The sequence below is a fragment of the Schistocerca piceifrons genome, chromosome 8, assembly GCF_021461385.2.
Source record: "Schistocerca piceifrons isolate TAMUIC-IGC-003096 chromosome 8, iqSchPice1.1, whole genome shotgun sequence".
Classification (NCBI taxonomy): Eukaryota; Metazoa; Arthropoda; class Insecta; order Orthoptera; family Acrididae; genus Schistocerca; species Schistocerca piceifrons.
Genome location: NC_060145.1, coordinates 309,454,810 through 309,478,391, shown reverse-complemented (window position 1 = coordinate 309,478,391; position 23,582 = coordinate 309,454,810). Strand labels below are relative to the sequence as shown.

General features: G+C 43.7%; 1 protein-coding gene across 1 annotated transcript in view; it reads right to left on the bottom strand.

The window, feature by feature from the left end:
• Positions 1-11,949, bottom strand: part of LOC124712308 — a 257,556-nt gene extending 245,607 nt beyond the window's left edge. Inside the window, exons 1-2 of the mRNA XM_047242600.1 lie at positions 11,919-11,949; positions 10,218-10,419 (exon numbers count right to left, since the gene is read on the bottom strand). Coding sequence (XP_047098556.1) covers positions 10,218-10,419; positions 11,919-11,949 — 233 coding nt within the window. The remainder of the gene's footprint in view (positions 1-10,217; positions 10,420-11,918) is intronic.
• Between the last annotated feature and the right edge of the window lie 11,633 nt (positions 11,950-23,582).

Here is a 23,582-nt window from a genome sequence, read left to right as displayed (position 1 = left end):
TGATCTTCGGCCTGACATGGCTGCTTGTCCTGTTCCAGAGGTTGCCCCTCAGTCTGCAAGATCCGGGCAGTTGCAGAGGGTGGGCTTACTGGTAGTTGGGAGCTCCAACGTCAGGCGCGTAATGGGGCCCCTTAGGGAAATGGCAGCAAGAGAGGGGAAGAAAACCAATGTGCACTCCGTGTGCATACCGGGGGGAGTCATTCCAGATGTGGAAAGGGTCCTTCCGGATGCCATGAAGGGTACAGGGTGCACCCATCTGCAGGTGGTCGCTCATGTCGGCACCAATGATGTGTGTCGCCATGGATCGGAGGAAATCCTCTCTGGCTTCCGGCGGCTATCTGATTTGGTGAAGACTGCCAGTCTCGCTAGCGGGATGAAAGCAGAGCTCACCATCTGCAGCATCGTCGACAGGATTGACTGCGGACCTTTGGTACAGAGCCGAGTGGAGGGTCTGAATCAGAGGCTGAGACGGTTCTGCGACCGTGTGGGCTGCAGATTCCTCGACTTGCGCCATAGGGTGGTGGGGTTTCGGGTTCCGCTGGATAGGTCAGGAGTCCACTACACGCAACAAGCGGCTACACGGGTAGCAGGGGTTGTGTGGCGTGGGCTGGGCGGTTTTTTAGGTTAGATGGCCTTGGGCAAGTACAGAAAAGGCAACAGCCTCAACGGGTGCGGGGCAAAGTCAGGACATGCGGGGACCAAGCAGCAATCGGTATTGTAATTGTCAACTGTCGAAGCTGCGTTGGTAAAGTACCGGAACTTCAAGCGCTGATAGAAAGCACCGAAGCTGAAATCGTTATAGGTACAGAAAGCTGGCTTAAGCCAGAGATAAATTCTGCCGAAATTTTTACAAAGGTACAGACGGTGTTTAGAAAGGATAGAGTGCATGCAACCGGTGGTGGAGTGTTCGTCGCTGTTAGTAGTAGTTTATCCTGTTGTGAAGTAGAAGTGGATAGTTCCTGTGAATTATTATGGGTGGAGGTTACACTAAACAACCGAACTAGGTTAATAATTGGCTTCTTTTACCGACCTCCCGACTCAGCAGCATTAGTGGCAGAACAATTGAGAGAAAATTTGGAATACATTTCACACAAATTTTCTCAGCAAGTTATAGTCTTAGGTGGAGATTTCAATTTACCAGATATAGACTGGGACACTCAGATGTTTAGGACGGGTGGTAGGGACAGAGCATCGAGTGACATTATACTGAGTGCACTATCCGAAAATTACCTCGAGCAATTAAACAGAGAACCGACTCGTGGAGATAACATCTTGGACCTACTGATAACAAACAGACCCGAACTTTTCGAGTCTGTATGTACAGAACAGGGAATCAGTGATCATAAGGCCGTTGCAGCATCCCTGAATATGGAAGTTAATAGGAATATAAAAAAAGGGAGGAAGGTTTATCTGTTTAGCAAGAGTAATAGAAGGCAGATTTCAGACTACCTAACAGATCAAAACGAAAATTTCTGTTCCGACACTGACAATGTTGAGTGTTTATGGAAAAAGTTCAAGGCAATCGTAAAATGCGTTTTAGACAGGTACGTGCCGAGTAAAACTGTGAGGGACGGGAAAAACCCACCGTGGTACAACAACAAAGTTAGGAAACTACTGCAAAAGCAAAGAGAGCTCCGCTCCAAGTTTAAACGCAGCCAAAACCTCTGAGACAAACAGAAGCTAAACGATGTCAAAGTTAGCGTAAGGAGGGCTATGCGTGAAGCGTTCATTGAATTCGAAAGTAAAATTCTATGTACCGACTTGACAGAAAATCCTAGGAAGTTCTGGTCTTACGTTAAATCAGTAAGTGGCTCGAAACAGCATATCCAGACACTACGGGATGATGATGGCGTTGAAACAGAGGATGACACGCGTAAAGCTGAAATACTAAACACCTTTTTCCAAAGCTGTTTCACAGAGGAAGACCGCACTGCAGTTCCTTCTCTAAATCCTCGCACAAACGAAAAAATGGCTGACATCGAAATAAGTGTCCAAGGAATAGAAAAGCAACTGGAATCACTCAATAGAGGAAAGTCCACTGGACCTGATGGGATACCAATTCGATTCTACACAGAGTACGCGAAAGAATTTGCCCCCCTTCTAACAGCCGTGTACCGCAAGTCTCTAGAGGAACGGAGGGTTCCAAATGATTGGAAAAGAGCACAGGTAGTCCCAGTCTTCAAGAAGCGTCGTCGAGCAGATGCGCAAAACTATAGACCTATATCTCTGACGTCGATCTCTTGTAGAATATTAGAACATGTTTTTTGCTCGCGTATCATGTCATTTCTGGAAACCCAGAATCTACTATGTAGGAATCAACATGGATTCCGGAAACAGCGATCGTGTGAGACCCAACTCGCTTTATTTGTTCATGAGACCCAGAAAATATTAGATACAGGCTCCCAGGTAGATGCTATTTTTCTTGACTTCCGGAAGGCGTTCGATACAGTTCCGCACTGTCGCCTGATAAACAAAGTAAGAGCCTACGGAATATCAGACCAGCTGTGTGGCTGGATTGAAGAGTTTTTAGCAAACAGAACACAGTATGTTGTTATCAATGGAGAGACGTCTACAGACGTTAATGTAACCTCTGGCGTGCCACAGGGGAGTGTTATGGGACCATTGCTTTTCACAATATATAAAAATGACCTAGTAGATAGTGTCGGAAGTTCTATGCGGCTTTTCGCGGATGATGCTGTAGTACACAGAGAAGTTGCAGCATTAGAAAATTGTAGCGAAATGCAGGAAGATCTGCAGCGGATAGGCACTTGGTGCAGGGAGTGGCAACTGACCCTTAACATAGACAAATGTAATGTATTGCGAATACATAGAAAGAAGGATCCTTTATTGTATGATTATATGATAGCGGAACAAACACTGGTAGCGGTTACTTCTGTAAAATATCTGGGAGTATGCGTGCGGAACGATTTGAAGTGGAATGATCATATAAAATTAATTGTTGGTAAGGCGGGTACCAGGTTGAGATTCATTGGGAGAGTGCTTAGAAAATGTAGTCCATCAACAAAGGAGGTGGCTTACAAAACACTCGTTCGACCTATACTTGAGTATTGCTCATCAGTGTGGGATCCGTACCAGATCGGTCTGACGTAGGAGATAGAGAAGATCCAAAGAAGAGCGGCGCGTTTCGTCACAGGGTTATTTGGTAACCGTGATAGCGTTACGGAGATGTTTAATAAACTCAAGTGGCAGACTCTGCAAGAGAGGCGCTCTGCATCGCGGTGTAGCTTGCTCGCCAGGTTTCGAGAGGGTGCGTTTCTGGATGAGGTATCGAATATATTGCTTCCCCCTACTTATACCTCCCGAGGAGATCACGAATGTAAAATTAGAGAGATTAGAGCGCGCACAGAGGCTTTCAGACAGTCGTTCTTCCCGCGAACCATACGCGACTGGAACAGGAAAGGGAGGTAATGACAGTGGCACGTAAAGTGCCCTCCGCCACACACCGTTGGGTGGCTTGCGGAGTATCAATGTAGATGTAGATGTAGAAGTAATTTTCGATAATTCGCAGCAATAGTGTGCTTGATATTTCTTTTAAAATCTATGCCGAGACATTTCATGGTTACAAGCTCGCGTAACAGATCCTGCGTTTGCGTCCCAATTCGACGGCCGATGTTGAAAATCCCCGACTTTGTTCTATTAAGTTTTGCACCAGATGCCTGTTCATATTTTGTTACTATTCGTAGTGCGCTCTGTACTTCAGCGCCATTCACGACTAGGAAGCCAACATCATCAGCATATGCTTTGCACACGATCTTTTCTCCATGTATTTGTAGTTTCTGTAGATGTTTCATAAGGGAGGCAAGCAGGGGCTCGATGGCGATGGCGAAGAGTGCCTTTGACATTGGACACCCTTGCTTAATGGAGCTGGTGACGTCAATCGGGCGGCTAATGTGTCCATTGAAGGCAAATATGGCTGAGTTGTTTGTTAATGTATTTCTTACTACCGCAATGAATCTAGGTGGGAAGCCCATTGCGCCCATGGTGCGAAGGAGGAAACTATGATTAACTCTGTCGAAGGCTTTATCAAAGTCGAGTGAGATAAGTGCACATTTTATTTTGCAGATATCGGCCGTTGAGATTAGGTCCCTGTAATCACAGAGGGTCTGGAGAATTCTCCTATCTTTGCCCACACTTTTTTGATAAGGGCCAGTGACGCTGGTCATTGTGGTTTTCAGCCTGCCGCTGTTTAAAAGCGTAATTGGCCTCAGAGCGCTTACAGATTTCGTATTGGTAGTTTTTGGCACTACGAGTCTCTCACGAAATTCTTTCGGGATGTCATTTTCAGGGTTTAGCAGTTCGCTGCAGATGAGAGTAAACTTACCTTTTACGAGGACACTGGATCTGCGATAAAATTCTGCCGCAATTCCATCTACCCCTGGAGCCTTATTTTTCGTGCTTCCATATATAGCTTCTTCGACGTCTTCTTCAGTTACTTCCGAGATGAGAGTTTGTGCTTCCGCGTGGCATACTTTGCCCTGGAGGTTGATCATTAACTCGTCTTGAAGCTGTTCGTCAACCGGTTGACTAGACATTAAGGATTCAAAATGCTGTACGATTGCCTCTTTAATCTCTCTTTGCTTCGTCAGCTTCCTTCCATCATCAGTTGGTATTTCAGATAATATCTTGCGAGACGCCCTTTTGCTCTCACGAATGACATGATAAATGGAAGTGACCTCGTGCTGTGCTATATTCCGGGCACGCGACAATATTTGGTAGCCTTCCAGTTGTTTACGCCGTAGTGCTAAAATTTTTGCTTTAATTTTGTTAATTCTTTCGTAGTTGTCCACAACTGTTGCATCGTACTTGTACAAATCCCTTAGACATTGAAAGTAAAATTCTATAGTTGATTTGTACCAAAAGTTTTTGTCTTTGGAGTAGTTTATGAAAAACCTCCCTATTTTAAGTTTGGCATGTTTCAGCCACCAGTCAGTGCCAGAGTTGTACGAGCTAAATTTGCTTTCACACTCTCTCCATACCTTGTAAAATGCCTCCCGACAAGCATGGTCTTCCAGATGTGACACGTTGAGCTTCCATGTGCCTCTACCTCGGTAGGTCCCTTGTTTTATCAGATTGATTGTGCATATGTATGCAGCATGGTCCGAAAAAACGGTAGGCCATACTTCGGACTGCAAAATGAGGTGTTTCAAATTGTGCGTTACATATATCCTGTCGAGACGGCTCGCCGAGTGACTTTTGGCGTGGGTGAAGCCAGGGGCTGCACCGTGCGTATGTTCCCATGAGTCTATTAGTCTTAAGTCATTAACTACACGTTCCAGTTCAGTACACTTGTTGAAATTGGGAGTTTGATCTTTGGTATGCAAAACACAGTTAAAATCTCCTCCCAGGAGTGGGATAATTTCTTCTTTAAAGAACTCCGTTCTGCGGTGCCTGTTACTGGATCCTGAAGGGGCATACACGTTAATGAGTCGTATTTTGTTTGTTGTGGCCGCTATGCCTTTACTGTTTGGTAGTTTTACTACATCTTGGACTACTATGCCCTCCTTTGTGAGCAGAGCCGTGCCCATTTCCGCTCCATGCCCTGGGTTTGTAATGGCGTTGAAGCCAGGTACGTTACCAAGCTCAATGTCTGTCACTTCTTGTAAAAGTATAATGTCACTGTCAGAAGCATATATAAAGTCTTTTAAGTTCCGTAGTTTAAAGGAACTGTGAATCTTATTAAGGTTTACTGTCGCGATTTTGTATGCTTGTATGTCAGACATTCTTCGTCGTACTTGATCTAACTTTAAAAAACATTCTTCTGTTTTGTCTCGCAGCTGTCTGTTTGGGAGCTGTCTCCTCTGCACCTTTGCGCGCCAGCCGGCGTTTCTTATTTTTCTTCGGAGAATTGCCTCTGGACGGACTTTCTTCAGTATCCAAGTTAGTGTCGCTTCCCTGCAAGGTGTGTCGGTCTTCAACTTCCGGCGGATCTGCTGCCTTTACAGCTGCATGTGCTGTTTCGGTGGAACTTCAACTGTTTCCGTAGATTGGCGGGACTCTTGTAGGTCGTCAGCTATGACGGCACTGACGTCCATCGAAATTTCAGTGTCTGGAGAATTTGTAGTTGCACACGATTCAGGGGCTGAGGAAGCAGTCGGCCGTTCACGTGCCACGGCGGCGTAAGTTCCAGGCAGTGTTGTCATCGCCGGTGGCCTGGCGGCCTCGCCGGCCGGCAGCCGTGCAACGCGCCGCTGTATGCATTCTGCGCGAACGTGCCCAGGCTTGTTACAGGCGGCACAGGTTCACGGTTGGTCGTCATAAATTACAATCCCTCTATATCCGCAGACATTGATGTACGACGGAATGTGCTTTTGTAACTCTACTCGAAGCTGCCGTACGCCATTTAGTACTGGGAATTTATGCGCGCTTGACCATTTCTCGGCAAAGTTGCTGAGCACTTTCCCGAAGGGTGATATTACAGCATTAATTTGGTCTGTTGTAATCTCAAAAGGCAACTCGAAGATTCGAATTGTGCGAATGCCAAAACCAGCATGTGCAACGGTCACTTCACCAACGTTTCCATCTGAGTGCTTTAATTTCATGACACCTCCGGAAGACTCAACTATTTTCTCGCACAACTCGGAACTACGCATTTTAACAAACACGACACAAGCTACAATCGACAGGTGGATCCCAATTACATCATTAAAGGAGAGCCTCACATCTTCTTCTAACCAATTTTCTACTTCAAACGATTTGGGTCTGGCATATCGAGGATCAAAGGTAAGTTTCAACGTATCTTTTCGACTTGGTTGAGCGATCACTGCATGCTACTCATTACTTCTCGAAGTTTTCTATAAACAGAGTTTTAAGCCCAGCAAGCGCAAGACTTACCACGCGGAAGCACAGACGCCACAGCACACACCACACTACGTCCTACTTCCACGCCGTCCGCCGGCGAACTAAAACAACTGAGCTACCCAAGCACGACTCACGCCCCGTCCTCACAGCTTTACTTCTACCAGTATCTCGTCTCCTACCTTCCAAACTTTACAGAAGCTCTCCTGCGAACCTTGCAGAACTGGCACTCCTGAAAGAAAGGATACTGCGGAGACATGGCTTAACCACAGCCTGGGGGATGTTTCCAGAATAATATTTTCACTCTGCAGCGGAGTGTGCGCTGATATGAAACTTTCTGGGAGATTAAGACTGTGTGCCCGACCGAGACTCGAACTCGGGACCTTTGCCTTTCGCGGGCAAGTGCTCTACCATCTGAGCAACCGAAGCACGAAAGTTTGGAAGGTAGGAGACGAGATGCTGGCAGAAGCAAAGCTGTGAGGGCCGGGGGTGAGTCGTGCTTCGGTAGCTCAGATGGTAGAGCGCTTGCCCGTGAAAGGCAAAGGTCCCGAGTTCGAGTCTCGGTCGGGCACACAGTTTTAATCTGCCAGGAAGTTTCAATATCATTTATTTACACTAGGGAATGTTCCCTTGTTAGTGAAGCAGATACGGTCCTGCAGAAACTAACCGCTTGTAAGCTGTGTGAGGAGAAAAACAACTAAAACGCTGAAGTGGATACGTATTAATGTACCAATGTTCACAATATCCGCACTTATACCCCTAGCACCCTGCTTATATTGCCCAGTATGTGTCTATCGGCGCGTGTGTGCAACTGTTCGTGATTGCTGATAGCACAGCAAGAACCATGTCGTATACCCTATTTGTTATTTTAAAAACTGATAAACACTCAAAGGAGATAAAATGAGACATTGTGTACGAAAATTTCCAAGTGGAGTTTGTTATATTTGTTACCATAGACGTACTTCAGAATGGGCAATACCCAAAGCTACGGAGTTGAGCGTAAGTTCGTGAGTTGTTTCCGTAAGTTTAATAAACAAAACAGGTACACATAACAGTAACTTCAGTCATTATTATATACTATGATATCAAAAGTATTCAAACATCTGGCTGAAAATGACTTACAAGTTCGTGGTGCACACCATCAGTAATGCTAGAAGTAAATATGGTCTTGGTCCGCCCCTAGCCAAGACGTCAGCTACCATTCAGCAGGCACACGTTAAATTACGTGCTGGAAGGTTTCTTGGAGAATGGCAGCCCATTCTTCACGGAGTGTTGCACGAAGGAGAGATATCGATATGGGTCTGTGAGGACTGGCACAAAGTCGGCGTTCCAAAACATCCCAAAAGTGTTGTTTAGGATTCAGGTCAGGACTCTGTGCAGGCCAGTCCATTCCTGCGAAGTTATTGTCGTGTAACCACTCCCCCACATACCGTGCATTATGAACAGGTGCTCGATCGTGTTGAAAGATACAATCGCTATTCCCGAATTGCTCTTCAACATTGGGAAGCAAGAAGGTGCTTAAAACATCAGTGTAGGCCTGTGCTGTGATAGTGCCACGCAAAAGAAGAAGGGGTGCAAGCCCCTCCATGAAAATACGACCACACCATAACACCACCGCCTCGGAATTTTACTGTTGGCACAACACACGTTGGCAGATGACATTCACCGGGCATTCGTCATACCCATACCCTGCCATCGGATCGGCACATTGTATGCTGTGATCCGTCAGTCCACACAGTCCTTCAATGTTTACGGCCTTTACACCAAGCGAGGAGTCGTTTGGCATTTACTGGCGTGATGTGTGGCTTATGAGCAGCTGTTCGACCATGAAATCCAAGTTTTCTCACCTCCCTCCTAACTGTCATAGTAACTGCAGCGGATCTTGATGCAGTTTGGAATTCGTGTGTGATGGTCCTGATATATGTCTGCCTATTACTCATTACGGTCCTCTTCAAATGTCGACAGTCTCTGTCAGTTAACAAACGAGGTCGACCTCTACGCTTTATTGCTGTATGTGTTCCTTCATGTTTCCACTTCACTACCACATCGGAAACAGTGGACTTAGCGATGTTTAAGAGTGTAGAAACCTTACGTACAGACGTATGAAACAATTGACACCCAATCACCTGCGCTCGTTCAAAGTCCGTGAGTTCCTCGGAGCGCCCCATTCTGCTCTCTCACGATGTCTAATGGCTACTGAGGTCGCTGAAATCGAGCACCTGCCAGTAAATGGCAGCACAATGATCTTAATATGAATAACGTATGCTTTCCGGGGTGTCCGGATGCTTTTGATTACATAGTGTATATTGCCCTTCATTACTTTGCAACAGTTCGCCAACGCGACTGTAGAAACGACGTGGTTTTGAGGCGAAGAACACATGGAGCAATATTCGGACAGCTTTTTCATCTGGAAAGACAGTTCCTTGAAGGCTGTTCGATAGAGAGCGAAAAGGTGAAAATCTGAAGGTGTAAGGTCAAGTGAATAAAGTGGGTGCAGAACGACTTCCCAACCCAACTCCCGCATTCTTCTTGGTCGCTGTTCTTGAGTAGCGTCTGTAAGAAGTCTCAGTTGCTGACGGTACAGTGATGGTTTCATCTCGTGTAATCAATTCGTAGTACACCACAACGTCGCTGTTCCACCAGAAGCGTAACTTATTTTTTTGTGGGTTCACCGAGGTCTTTGTATGGCGAGTTGTTACTTTTTTTGGATTCAGCCATTCCTGTCCTTTCCTTATGTTAGCATAAACACACCATTTCTCGTCACCAGTAAGGATACGGGGTAGGAATGGTACGTGTCGTTCACGAGCCAATTGACGAGCAAGTAGAGATGTGCATGTGGACATACGATGATTTTTGTGAGTTTCGCTAAAACATGTGGTACGCATACATATCAGTTTTGAAACTGCCACAGTTCTATTGAACTCAAGGGGAAGAACATACCCGAAATGTTCCAATTTCTCCACTTAGCACTCCATTGTTATTATGTACTGCTGCTCTCACTGCCTCTAAATGACGAAATGATAACGTGCAAACATAATAGCGACAGTGAAGTAGAAATAAAAAATGACAATCGATAATTAAACCCACAGCAACCGAAACAGTACCACGCAAAACAAAACCCCTGCGCACTTATGTACCACTCTAATAGTAGTACAGGCGAAATATTTTGAACCTAGCCTGGTGGAACAAAATTCATTTTCAAATATATCGTGTCTGTGGCGTCCACCCAGAAGAAGTTTTTGTGAAAGTACCAGTCAGTAGTGCAGTTCAGAAAAGTTTCTACTTGTCATTGCACAGATCTGTGGCAATTACGTAGTGAATAAAAAAACCTGTACATAGATCGTGGAAGGGGACGGGTGTGACAGCTGCCACCCTTGCGGACGCGCACGCTAGCGACTGACCTGCGCAGCTGCCGCTTGGCGAGTATGAGCGCCATGAGGGCGACGTTGGCGGCCATGCCGAGCGCGCCCAGGCTGAAGACGACGGCGGCCTCGGTGGCGCCGCCCGGGTGGCACTGGAACTGCCGGCCGCCCTGCAGCGACGAGTTGGTGGTGGAGCCGCTGCCGAAGCGCAGGTTGGCGCCGATCATCGCCACCGCCGAGCCTGCCCCAACACACACACAAACTCCGTCACACGCGCTGCTCACACACCACACACACTCCGTTGGGCAGAGATGATTCCCGACAGCTGAACTACTCGCTCCTGCCGCGACCAGTCACATACGATTGGCGTTCAGTAAGTAATGCTACGCATTTGTTTTCTCAGCCAGTTTCGATCGAAGAAATGCGGAATTTGTTGTGAGAAGTCGTGGAGTACTCCAGTTTCTGCCCCCATAGTTAAATGAAGCTACGGTAGATGGCGCCGCTATACGTAGCATTAAAAGTGGCATCTGTAACGGAGGTGCGTTAAAAGCAGAGATCTAACACGGATTTCCTTTTGGCGAGAAACGAGAGCATTTGTGAGTGCTTCCATAATGTGTACGGAGACCTGGCAGTGAACAAAAGCACAGTGAGTCGTTGGGCGAGGCGTGTGTTATCACCGCAACAAGGTCGCACAAACCTGTCCGATCTCACTCGTGCCGTCCGGCCGCACACAGCTGTGACTCCTGCAAAGTTGGAACGTGCGGACACTCTCATTCGAGGAGATTGACGGATGAGAATCAAACAACTCGCTGCATAATTCGACGGCACTATTGATAGCGCTGACGCACTCGTCCACCAGTTGGGGTACTCAAAATTGTGTCCAGCTATGTTCCTCGCCGCCTAACGGAAAACCATAAGAGCACCGAAGGGCGGAATTGCTTGCGCGTTACGAGGCTAATCGTGACAATGTTTTGTCGAACATCGTCACAGGTGATGAAATATGGATTGATCGCACCGGAAAGAAGGCGGCAGTCCACGGAATAGCGCCACACCATCTCTCCTCTGAGAAAAAAGTTCAAGGACACGCCTTCCGGCGATAAAGTGAAGACGACGATCTTCTGCGACTCTGAAGGGTTTGTTCTGTTTGATGTCATCCCTGATGTTGCACCGATCAACTCTGAATTATACTGTGCCGGCATCAGAAAACTGAAGAAACGACTTCAGCGAGTTCGTCGCCACAAAAATGCAAACGATCTTCTCCTCCAAGATAACGCGAGAATCCACGCAAGTCTACACAGGCGAGAGGAGCACATAAAACTACACTGTACTGTTCTTCCTCACCTAACCTACACGACGGACTCGCACATTCTGACTTCCATTTGTTTGTTCCAATGAAGGAACCATTTCGTGGGAGCAAAACTGGATGATGGGGAGATTATTTATGCAACAAGACATTGGTTCCATCGTCGACCAGTAGAGCTGTTTGTGCGGGCTTACAAGCGCTCCCAGTAAGGTGCGTAAGGCCGTAGCACTGAACAGAGACTATGATGAAAAACATGGTTTTGTAGCCAAAAGGGTGGGACATAATACGGTGTATTGTAATCGTGAATAAAACCAACCTCCTTTCAGAAAAAAATGTGTTGCATTACTTGTCGACCGTCCTTCGTTATAAGACTATGTTTGCGTTCCCATGGCAGTACCTCAGTTCTGTTACAGTATCAGGCCCTATGGTTCACATACCTTCTTTTTTTTCAAACAAAGATGTAATCATGGCTACGTATTGCTTGTAATGTGTAACAGCTTTCTGTCTATCTGTCATTTGAACAGAAGTAAACGTAAATGCCGTGATACTGCCCCGTGCTGCCTCGAAAACACTGCGTCTCTGTCAAGGCGACTTCTGGAAAACATATGGAGGATGACTCTCAGATATCCACAGGATATTATAATAACTTATATAATTTCAACAGATTTTTCCCCACTAACACGTGGTTACGTATTTATGAGCCTTCATCCATTGGCGATGAGGCTAAGAATTTGTGTGTGAGTTTAAGCTTTATTTTCCTTGTTATTTGTTCTGTTAATACGCATTAATTTAGACAAATTATCATCAGTTTGTTTAACCGGAATGCAGTTTTCTGCCTTCCCCTCCACATTCCCTCAGTTCACTTTGAAATGAAATATCGTATGGCTAGGGCTTCCCGTCACGTGTACCTGTCACCTGGTGCAAGTGCTGTTAGCTGACGGCACTTGCGCGTCGATGAGGATAATTTGATGATGTAGACTATAAACACCCAGTCTCGAAGACGAGAAAATCCGCAGCCCTCCTGGGAATCGGACCCGAGTCCGTCACATGGCATTCTGCCGCGCTGACTACTCAGTTATGCAGGTATACCAAGGTCACTGGGAAGCCTGTTTGCATCACATTACAGTGCGCACCTCATAAACAGAAATATGGGTGCCTTTCCTTTCAGCTCGCAGGGTAAGTCTGCCACAGGACAAGACCACGATTTTTAGAGCTGAGTAGAAAGAGCAACTGTTCGGGAAAGCAGTTATTAGAGCTGCAGAACAAGCTTCAGTTTCGATCTCGAAAAATTTCGTAATCTTCACGGTAAATGATAACAGCCAAACAGTTGCAGTATAAAGATTTATTGAAATCCTTGACCACGGTCTCGGTACATCTAAATACCCCTTTATCGGAAGCAAAAATACATCTGAACAGAAAGGCACCTTTACTAGCAAAAAGATTAGCAACATAACAGCGATAGAATGAAAAACAAACACTTATAGCTTTAAGTAACCATGAAAATTATCAAAGTAATTACAAGCATGAAAAAAACTTTTTGTCACTTACTAAAATTACATCCTGCAGTGGAGATGCATAAAACAACCGTGCCGAAGCGTGTAGTCAGTAGTTAAAATTAAAATTTCACTTCTATCTGCACAGCATAATTATGAAGAGATGGTCGATGCAAACACGGCATATCATTATTTAGCCTGTGAACTAGTGTGAAGAGGGTGCGGAAGCACTAGGGCAGACAGTTTCACTGAGAGAGGGCACTTGTGGTACGCGCGAGACACTCACGCACATTAAAACCCAGGGATACATACTGCAGTTAGGATAGGGGAAGTTAGTTTGGTGCAATATTTCGGAGCACACAAGTTACAGCCAGGTGTGGGCAGGATTGCAGTAAGTTACGCTTACCAGCGGTTTCAAAGTGGAATGGAGGCCACAGGGCCGTTGAAACGCTGAAAAGCATGGCGTAAGGTACAGGCAGAAGGGGCCCACTGATGCAAACGAGGTGTGGTGCGTAAGTGATGCAAAGTGGCACGTTAGCGAAACTGAGGCTCACAGCTGAGTATAAATATGTGCCATTTTCTAACGAGATTCATTCAAGTATGGCAACTTTCTCCTGGATGACGGGGTGTGTCACACTGCCAGGCTACGTGCAGCAACAGATGGGGTGACAGTGTCCCAGTCCATGGCAGGTCACTGGTTCGACCCTCTGAGGCCGACGCGAGGTCTGCAGCCAGCCAGCGACGGGCCACTCTTCAGCTCGCTACAGCGGGCAGTTGTCTCGGCTCTGACACACACTGGAGACTTTCGAGGCGCGGGCTGCAGATTCGGACATTGGATCGCAGGTGGTAAATACCGCTGCGTTCTCAGCTATACCAGTGAGGAAGAAGCAGCAGCGGGGCCAGCCTACAGCTCCCAGCGGAGCAGTGCAGCAACAACGAGAATGGTGGCCGCTGAGTAGGCTGCTGGCGCAGCCATTCTGACGCAATCGGAACTCTGCAGCTAGTGTACAAGGCCAGCACGACACAGTGTTGCATTGCACAGGCCGCTGGGGTGCTTCATCAGGATTGCAGGGCCCTGTGAACGGGGCACTTAAGTGGAAACAAATAAATCATTTGGAAAGTTCTCGCCGAATTTTAATACGGCGCCTCCTATTTGGTCATTCTGTTACATTCGGTTGCACAATCCGCCATTACAATACTCATGCGTGTCAAAATTTTAAAGGTTGTGCTAATTCAAACCCTCTGTCTTAATAAATAAAACATATCAGAACCATTTAAAACTCCTACATACAATAGAAAATGTGAACACCTATTTTCCTGTGTGCTAGTGTTAAGCATGTGAAGCTTGCACTAAGGAACACATCTAACTAAAGAGGGCACTAGTGTTAACGCGCGAGAACCTTGCGCAAATTAAAGACTAGGATACACACTAGCGAAAACGAACAAAATGTTGTAGTAAATCAAAACCATCTGTTGTCATAATTAAAAAAACATAACAGAATCATTTAAAGCACACCTACACACCGAAATACGCGAACAACAATCATCAAAAATACGTAAAATCCCGACAGGAAAGGAGCGTCTCACCAACACCGACAGACAAGAAAACTAGCTTCTAGTCAGCCAGACTATATTACTTTAGAGCAAGAAGGGGTTTGAAACCACCCAAAAAAATCTTCATTCTAAGCTGCACCTCTTCGTTAAGAATAAATCGATCTTTTTGAGATAGACATTTGAAAATTTCTAACGGGTCCAGTTTGTAACCCTTACTCACTTCGTGTAGCAATTGTATGTCATCCAGTTTACGTGGTGTGTGCTGTAAGAGCAATAGATGTTCAGCAAACGTGGAATTGTGCATGTTTTCCCCATTTTCACCCAGCATGTGTTTTTTGTATCTTACATTAATGGGTCTACGTGTCTGCCCAACGTAATAGCTGGGGAAGTCGTTACAAGTAATTTTGTAAACTCTGCATTTAATGCCAGCTTCTTCCTGTGCCCCAATGGTATGAATCACTCTTTGCTTTAAGCTATTATTTACGAAAAAGGCAACTCTGTAACCGTATTGCTTCTGTAAATGTCTCCTTATCTTGTATGATACGTTCCACAAAAATGGAATAGAAGTAAAGTTATTACCTTTACTCTTTATCGCCTTGTTATCCTCTAAAATTACAGTTATTTTTTCCTGACAATTTGGTCAATTAACATATGGTCGTATACATTGTTAACAGCTGTGGATTTTACTAAAGATATTTATTTTTCTAAACAATCCTGTTGCAAAGGTGTGTTCATGGCATGATGAACTGCAGAGTGAAAGAAGGCAGTTTTGTGAGTTTGTGGATGACAAGAATCTGCTAGGATAATATTATCAGAAAAAGTATTTTTACGAAAAATGTCGAAGCTAGTTGTGTTGTCAAACAACGGAAGCTTCAAATCAGTAAAATTGAGTTCTCTCTCATCGTTTTGCATCTGTTCTGTGAAATTCATTTTCTCGTGTAAACTGCTGAAAACATGAAACATTAGTTGCAGATCTTGGTCACTTCCTTGAAATGTATGAGCATGTCATCAACGTAACGAGCATAGAAAGAAATCATATTACCCAACACAGGATTACTTTTGAAAAAATTTCCTTCTAAAGCATTCACAAAGATGTCAGCTAAGATACCAGCTAATGGGCAACCGATGGCTGAGCCGAATGGTTGCTCATACATTTTGCCATTAAACTGAAAGTAATTATAATCGAGTACAACCTGCAATAGTAACGTAATTTCTGACAGTTGCGACTCACTTAAAGTTTTATGTTGTCGAATGTTATTTTCAATAACTTTAAGAGTGATATCTACCGGAACATTAATGTATAAACTTACGTCGAACGAAACCAACCGGGAGGAGGTAGTGAAATCTACCGCTTTTAGCTTGTTTATTAAATCAGGACTATTATTAACCGAATAATTATTTTGAAAAATGAATGTTTCTTTATTTTAGTGTGTAAGAATCACGCTAATTTATGGTGTGGACTCTTTATTCCAATAACGATCGGACGAATTGGGTGTTGACTTTTTTGCACCTTAAATTGACTTCTAAGGGTAGGTGCGCTGGGGTTCATGTCAATTAAAGTTTTCCTTTGAAACTTTTTCATAAGATGTTTAGTTTTGCCTAAAATATCCCTAATTTCCTTTTGCAGTGCAGGGGTAGGATCCTGCTCGATTTCGGAGATCCTATTTTCTTCGAAAAAAGCCAAAGTTTTAACAATATATTCGCTTTTATGGGCTACAACGAGCAAATTTCCTTTATCGGATTTCATGTTAAGAGCCTCATTACTTTTTAATTTACGGTTAATGCTAGTGATAATGCTCTCCTCCTTCTGTTGTCAGTCATTATTTTTTACAGAATTGACCTCTCTCTCTAATATTGCGCTACATTCATAAGCAATCCTAGTTTGTTGAGATTATTCTGTTTTTACAGACTCAAGTCCAACTTTAAGGTCAACAATATAATTACCCACCACTTTAGGGCCATTAAGACTAGGCATAAAATTGTATTTAAAACCTTTTGCTAGCATGGTACATTCTTCGGGAGTAAAGCTTATGGAAGTTTCATTTACTACTCTATCACAAAATTTGTGTTCACTATCAAGAGTTCTTTGTGCAGGAACATCCTTAGATTTAGGCATAGCATTTTCCAGCTTAAGAAGTTTAAAATCGTGCCTAAGCTGAATTTCACTCCTACGATTCTGTAACAACTCATTAACACCATGCCAAATACTATCAACATGAAAGTTAAAATAATCTTTAAAATATTTAGTTACCAAGAGATAAAAAGAGTAAGCTTCTTCGTTTAGTTTATCTTCCTTCTTATAAATGTCACTTATTCTGTCACTCGTAATTTGTTTTAGCAGTTTTGCTTTAGTAAACGGGACCTTGTCGCACTGTTTCACATTGATAAATGCCTTCAAGTAATTCGGTGTCAAATGACGTCTTTCACAGTGTTTAGTGAAGTCAATAGCCATACCTGTTTTCAGGATTTTAAATGAGATGCCCATGTACTTCGAAAGAGCCTTTGAAACCAGGGCAGGAACATATTTCTAAATTTTAAACATGCCTGAAGCAGCACCTGTTGAAAATCTCCACGGTAAATGATAACAGCCAAACAGTTGCAAAAATGGTTCAAATGGCTCTGAGTACTATGGGACTTAACTTCTGAGGTCATCAGTCCCCTAGGACGTAGAACTACTTAAACCTAACTAACCCAATGACATCACACACACCAATGCCCGAGGCGGGATTCGAACCTGCGACCGTAGTGGTCGCGCGGTTCCAGACTGTAGCGCCTAGAACCGCTCGGCCACCCCGGCCGGCCCTAAACAGTTGCAGGACAAAGATTTATTGAAATCCTGGACCACGGTTTCGGTATATCTAAATATACCTACATCAGAAGCAAAATACACCTGAACAGGAAGACACCCTCTTTAGCAAAAAACTTAGCAACATAACTGAGACAGAAGAAAAAACAAACACTTATAGCATTAAGTAGCCATGAACATTACCAAAGTAATTATAAGCACATGAGAAACTTTTAGTCAATTACTAAAGTCACATCCTGCAGTGGAGATGCATAAAGCAACCGTGTCAAAGCGCATCGTCACTAGTTAAAATTAAAATATCACCTCTATTTGTACAGTATAATTATGAAGAGATGGTCAATGCAAACATGGCATATTATCAGTACTTAACCTGTGAACTAGCGTGAAGAGGGTGCGGAAGCACTAGGGCAGACAGTTTCACCGAGAGAGGGCACTTGTGGTGGTGCGAGACACTAGCGCACATTAAAACCTAGGGATAGATACTCATACGCGTCAAAATTATAAAGGTTGTGCTAATTCAAACTCTTTGTCTTAATAAATAAAACATATCAGAACCATTTAAAACGCCTACATACAATAGAAAATATGAACACCTATTTGCCTGTGTGTAAATGTCAAGCAGGTAAAGCTTGAACTAAGGAACACAAAAAAAAAAAAAGGTTCAAATGGCTCTGAGCACTATGGGACTTAACATCTATGGTCATCAGTCCCCTAGAACTTATTATTATTATTTAACTTAAACCTAACTAACGTAAGGACATCACACAACACCCAGTCATCACGAGGCAAAGAAAATCCCTGACCCCGCCGGCAATCGAACCCGGGAGCCCGGGCGCGGGAAGCGAGAACGCTGCTAGGGAACACAGCTAGCAAGAGAGGGTACTAGTGTTATGCGGGATAATCTCTCGCAAACTGTTTAATACTGCAATTTTGTCACGGAAATACACGCTTTTACACAGTTTGAAATGTGACAATGCTAAGACAGTTGTTAAATGATGCATCTCGGCCTCTGAAAGTGAACTAATCCAAAACACAATAGCATTAAATTGGAACTCTCAGAAAGTTAAATACTCCTAAACACAACAATATTAAATTTTAACTAGAAGTTTCTTTACAAAATTATCCATACGATTACGTTACGATGTTGCCCAGTATTACGATAAATCATCTGATTCCGGTTCAAAGTTCGGTACTATTTTTAGGTTGACAATCTAGTCTAGGTGGATGGTTAGTTTTGCACAAGTCGAGCAAAAGATTCCTCAAGGTCGAGTGGACACAAGCTGGTGAAAAATTTACGCCTCGGCAATTGGTATTTACATTAGCTGTGATGAGTTGTCGTTTGCATGGCTGCTCTCGCCCACTCAAATTCCTATAAAATCTAATTAAGCCTTTGCTGAATTTTCAAGCAGAAACTCTCCCTATGTTTCTCAGTATGCGAGAAAACATGAAGTCATCCCTAGTCTACGGCAATATACACGCGTATGGTTGGAGCAGCGTGCATATTATAATGCCCTCTAAGTTCTAAGAAGAGCAATTAACTAACCTGCTGGTTCGTTTCTCCACAGTTGGAGCTCAACAACGTTACAGCTAATTTCTAGCTGGAGGTCATCGTCTGTGAACGCAGTGTACACCCAAATTTCTCCTCAGCATTGTACAGAGGGGTACGCACTCCGTTCTGCACTTGACGCCACTTCAGAGAAGAGTCCCTGAAAATTTCGCTCTCGTCTTTCTCGTACCCGAACTCTCTTTCCACCTGGGTTCTTTCGTTCTCCACCTCTTGGCTTTTTCCAACCAATAGGAGCATTCCTCTTATTTTCTAGAAACTCTCTCTACCAATCGCAAAGCTCCTACCACTGAACTACGTCGAAATCTCTGCACTTTACTCCTTTCCATTGCGTTTCTCCCAATCGGACGTTTTGTACTCGCTCCAGACGCCTAAAAAGTTACATGTGTCTATCATGTGTATACCACTAGCAGTTCACGTGATCGAATGCGTCACTGGTGTTGTTTGTATCACTTTGCAATTCCGAAACTCAGTTTTCTAAGGCTTCTTTCAGTCCTACTTCTGGTGGCCCATTATTCGTTCTGTAGTATGCGTCACCTGTCCTGTCGCTGACCCACCACTGTGGGATACGCCCCCATAAGAGCTCTTTGTAGTGCCTCCCAGGGTGCGGCCTCTGCTTCTGCCCGTGCTTCCTCACAAAACGTTTCCTCTCGCTGCTTGTTTCACCTTCTGCTCATTGACGAGTTTTATATAGGAGTGATGTGTTAATACCGTCGATTGAGTGTCATCCCTTTTGCACCTTCCTGTTATGATGTATAAAACTCTTATATAAGGTGCGAAATTGACCTTCATTTATTCTGCCATCTTACAACCTCACCAAACGATTTGGCGCAGTGGTTCGCTCACTGGACTCGCATTCGTGAGGACTATGGTTGAATCCCGCTTCCGGCCATCCTGATTCACGTTTTCCGTGATTTCCCCAAATCGCTCCAGGGAAATGTCAGGATAGTTCCTTTGACAGGGCATGGCCAACTTCCTTCCCCATCCTTCCCTAATCCGATGAGACCAAAGACCTCGCTGTTTGGTCTCTTACCCAAAACAACGCGATGACCTCAGCAGTTTGGTCCCATAGGAAATTACCACAAATTTCAAAATTTGCACAAACTAGAGAAACAATAACACTGTGCATAGATCACATTCGCTTATATCTTAATCATCTACAGCACAGTTTGAATTCAGATTGGCACAGTGACCTCTAGAGCTTATCTTAGTTATATGACCTACGTTTGTACAAACGAAAGTTCACAGGTATTTCAAAAAATTGCTTCCGTAATTTTGACCAGAGCGCTACCACGATCCTGGTATGACGGTGTATTGGACTCCGGACACGTCCATTCACCTGCGGACTGTGGAAGACGTTCGCTTGTGATTAGGCACTTTGGAGGGAACTTTTCGGGCCACGTTCTGTGCTAGCCTGCACCAACCACATCGATCCGCGTTCTTTGCATTCGTTTGTACGTGTGAACTGTTCTTGTTGTGTATCAATGCAGGTATTTTGCGTAATGCAGTGCCTAGCACGAAAATCTGTGGATTTATCAGGAAGCTCTCATACTTACGATTAAGTGCAAATATCTAACTCGTTCTCTGAGATCAAGAAGGAAATTCGTGTTCTGTTGTATCGAAATACAAGAACGATCCGCAAAGTTATTGTCAACAATTACAATGGTTATTTTCATTGATCATTTAACAAGCATCTGTCGCAGTGTCTCTCTCTCTCTTGTCCTCTCTCTCTCTCTCTCTCTCTCTCTCTCTCTCTCTCTCTCTCTCTCGTCCGCAGCTCATGGTCTAGTGGCTAGCGTTACTGCCACTGGATCATGGCGTCCCGGGTTGGATTCCCGGCTGCGTTGGGGATTTTCTCTGCCTGGGGACTGAGTGTTTGTGTTGTCCTCATAATTTTATCATCATCATCATCATCATCATCATCATCATTCGTGACAATGGCACCATTGGATTGGACAAAAAATTTGACTGAGTATAAATTGGGACTTTGTACATGTGCTGATTACCGTACAGGTGAGAGCTCCACAAACCAAACATCATCATGATTACCTCTCTCTATCTATCTCTCTCTCTCTCTCTCTCTCTCTCTCTCTCTCTCTCTCTCTATCAAATTGTCTTCGTTATGATATTAATTATCCATCTTTTCGTATTCCACATTATTAACTGTCTATTCCGTAATGTAAACCAAAATTTTCGAAGTAAAGAAAATCGAAATAGGATACAAATGGGAAAGGAATATCCTGCAACGTATTCGAGTAATCAATATTCGCGAAAAGCATGAGGCCGTTTGACTAAACTATTCATTTTTAATTAAGATACTCCCAGAATGTTATTTCCGCTACAATTATGAAAACAATGTAAAAAGGGAAAATAAACCACACTGAGATTTCCAGAATGAGATTTTCACTCTGCAGCGGAGTGTGCGCTGATATGAAACTTCGCAGGAGAGCTTCTGTAAAGTTTGGAAGGTAGGAGACGAGATACTGGCAGAAGTACAGCTGTGAGTAGTGGGCGTGAGTCATGCTTCGGTAGCTCAGATGGTAGAGCACTTGCCCGCGAAAGGCAAAAGTCCCGAGTTCGAGTCTCGGTCGGGCACACAGTTTTAATCTGCCAGGAAGTTCCACACTGAGATGTTTTATTTTCAGATTTTAGTTTTGATAAACGAAATTGATGACTGTGTTTCACACACCCCATACAGTTATCTGCGTCAATAAATCACAGTAACATCCAGCTGGCACAGATACGAAAGCCAACTGATAAAAACATAAGGTAATGACGATGACATAAAACGAAGACAAAGTAACTTGAAATAACATGCTGATATTGTTGGATTTAGCTGTCGCACCTTGCGGAGACGAGTTTACGCTACGTATATTAGCCCAATGTCAGACAGAACTTTGCTAATGATTCAATAAGCAAGAGCATATCGATATCTTTGGGCAATATCTACTTCCGTTTCTTCTTATAAGTAAGAAGGGAGGTTTAGAATTTGGCGTTCTGTCGATGGTGCAAGATAATTACAGGGTGTGGCTAATAAAAGAGGCCCAGAGGACAGAGTTCCAGGGTGCAAAGAAACACAGAAGAGGCAAGGAAATACAATGCTAACTTGCCTACAGCAGATGTTGAAAGTGACCACCAATTATTTCATGGCACTTTTGGGCCCTGGTCAGCAAGTTTATCAAGACGGATCGAAGCTGGACTGCTGTAATTGCTTCAGTTTAATCCAAAATGTTCTGCGTCAGCTCTTGAACTCCATGTAGTATGAATGGAATGATTGGAAGCTTTGCGAACTTGCAGAAAACTTTTCGTATACGCAGTGACTAGCGAGTATGTTCAGACTTATGTTTCAGGATATAAATTTTTTTGCCTAATTCTTATTGTATTTGAAATGTTCGTTAGAACGTTTACTTTCAAGATTAACTCACATAAAGTGTGCCAGAAATGTTAAAATATGTTAAAATTGCATGATGGTCTGGCGCTTCGGAGCGTTCGAAGGCAACCGATGTAATAGAATAATTGTTACCGATGGAACAGGAGTCCAGTAGTATCAGATAGTATTACAAAGAGCATTATTGTCAACTTTTCTCAACTTGATTTATCTTTGTAACGTGATTAGTTTATGATAAAATGTCTGAAAATACATGATTGTTTCACGTCTGCGTAACTCGCCATTTCGCTTATTTTTATACAAAGTAAAACTTGAGTGCTTGAAAATGACAAACGTGTTTACACGGCAAAAAAACGGTTCGAAAACTAACCTCAGTACTGAAAAAACGCTTCGATCGGTAAGCGGAATCCAGTTAATCGGTGTAATTTCGGAAAAATAAGGGTGTTTCAACACTGGCCAAATAAAGGCCAATTGTACGATTCTGGCATTGCCGATCAAAAGTTTGTACAAATTCAGTGTTAAAAAACGCAAGCTGAAACTCTAAACGCTTGATTTTTATTTTATCTTTCATTTTTTTAACAACATTTTTCAAGTCTCTTGGTGTTATAACTCATGAAATATACATGAAACTACGTTGTCATTTTTGTAACTTGTAAGACGGCGTTTTCTACTGTAGTAGTGGGTAGTGTTTCTCCGATTTTAACTTCGGTATTCGGAGCACGTTTATAAAAGGAATTTGCTGTCGAAAACTGCTGACTTTTATTTCAGAGTGTCTGCATTTCCTTAAAAGCTACTTTTTTGGTATTCCTACGTATTAAACTTGACAACACCACCAATTTCAGAGCAGTTTTTGAAATTCTGTTCCAAGTTGAAAATTGTGACGTTCAGAGTTCCCGGCAGTAGCCTCACACTCCGCGAAGGCCTTTCGTTGATGTCGTGTGGTGTCCTCTGATTGCCAGCTTTTTACTTAAAAAAATACAAAAACAATCTTAAGAGTGTGAAATAAAGGTCTGAAGTCAGTTTTGTAATTTGTTTGATATTTCATTGGAAAACAAAGTAAGCGTTACTTTGATCTATCCCCCCAAAAAGAACGTTATGTCAAATTACTGTATTTCAATGAAGAAGCGCAGGCAGCCAAACCAGGAGCACAGGAGAGAAATCTTTCCATGCATACACGCCAGACTGAAGGGCAAGCTTTTCCTTTGTGTAGTTAAGTGTAAAGGTGTGTCTCGTTAAAAGTTTTCTGCATAATAAGAACGCTGGGTCATCGGGAAGCAATTCACAGTCTTGGCGGTA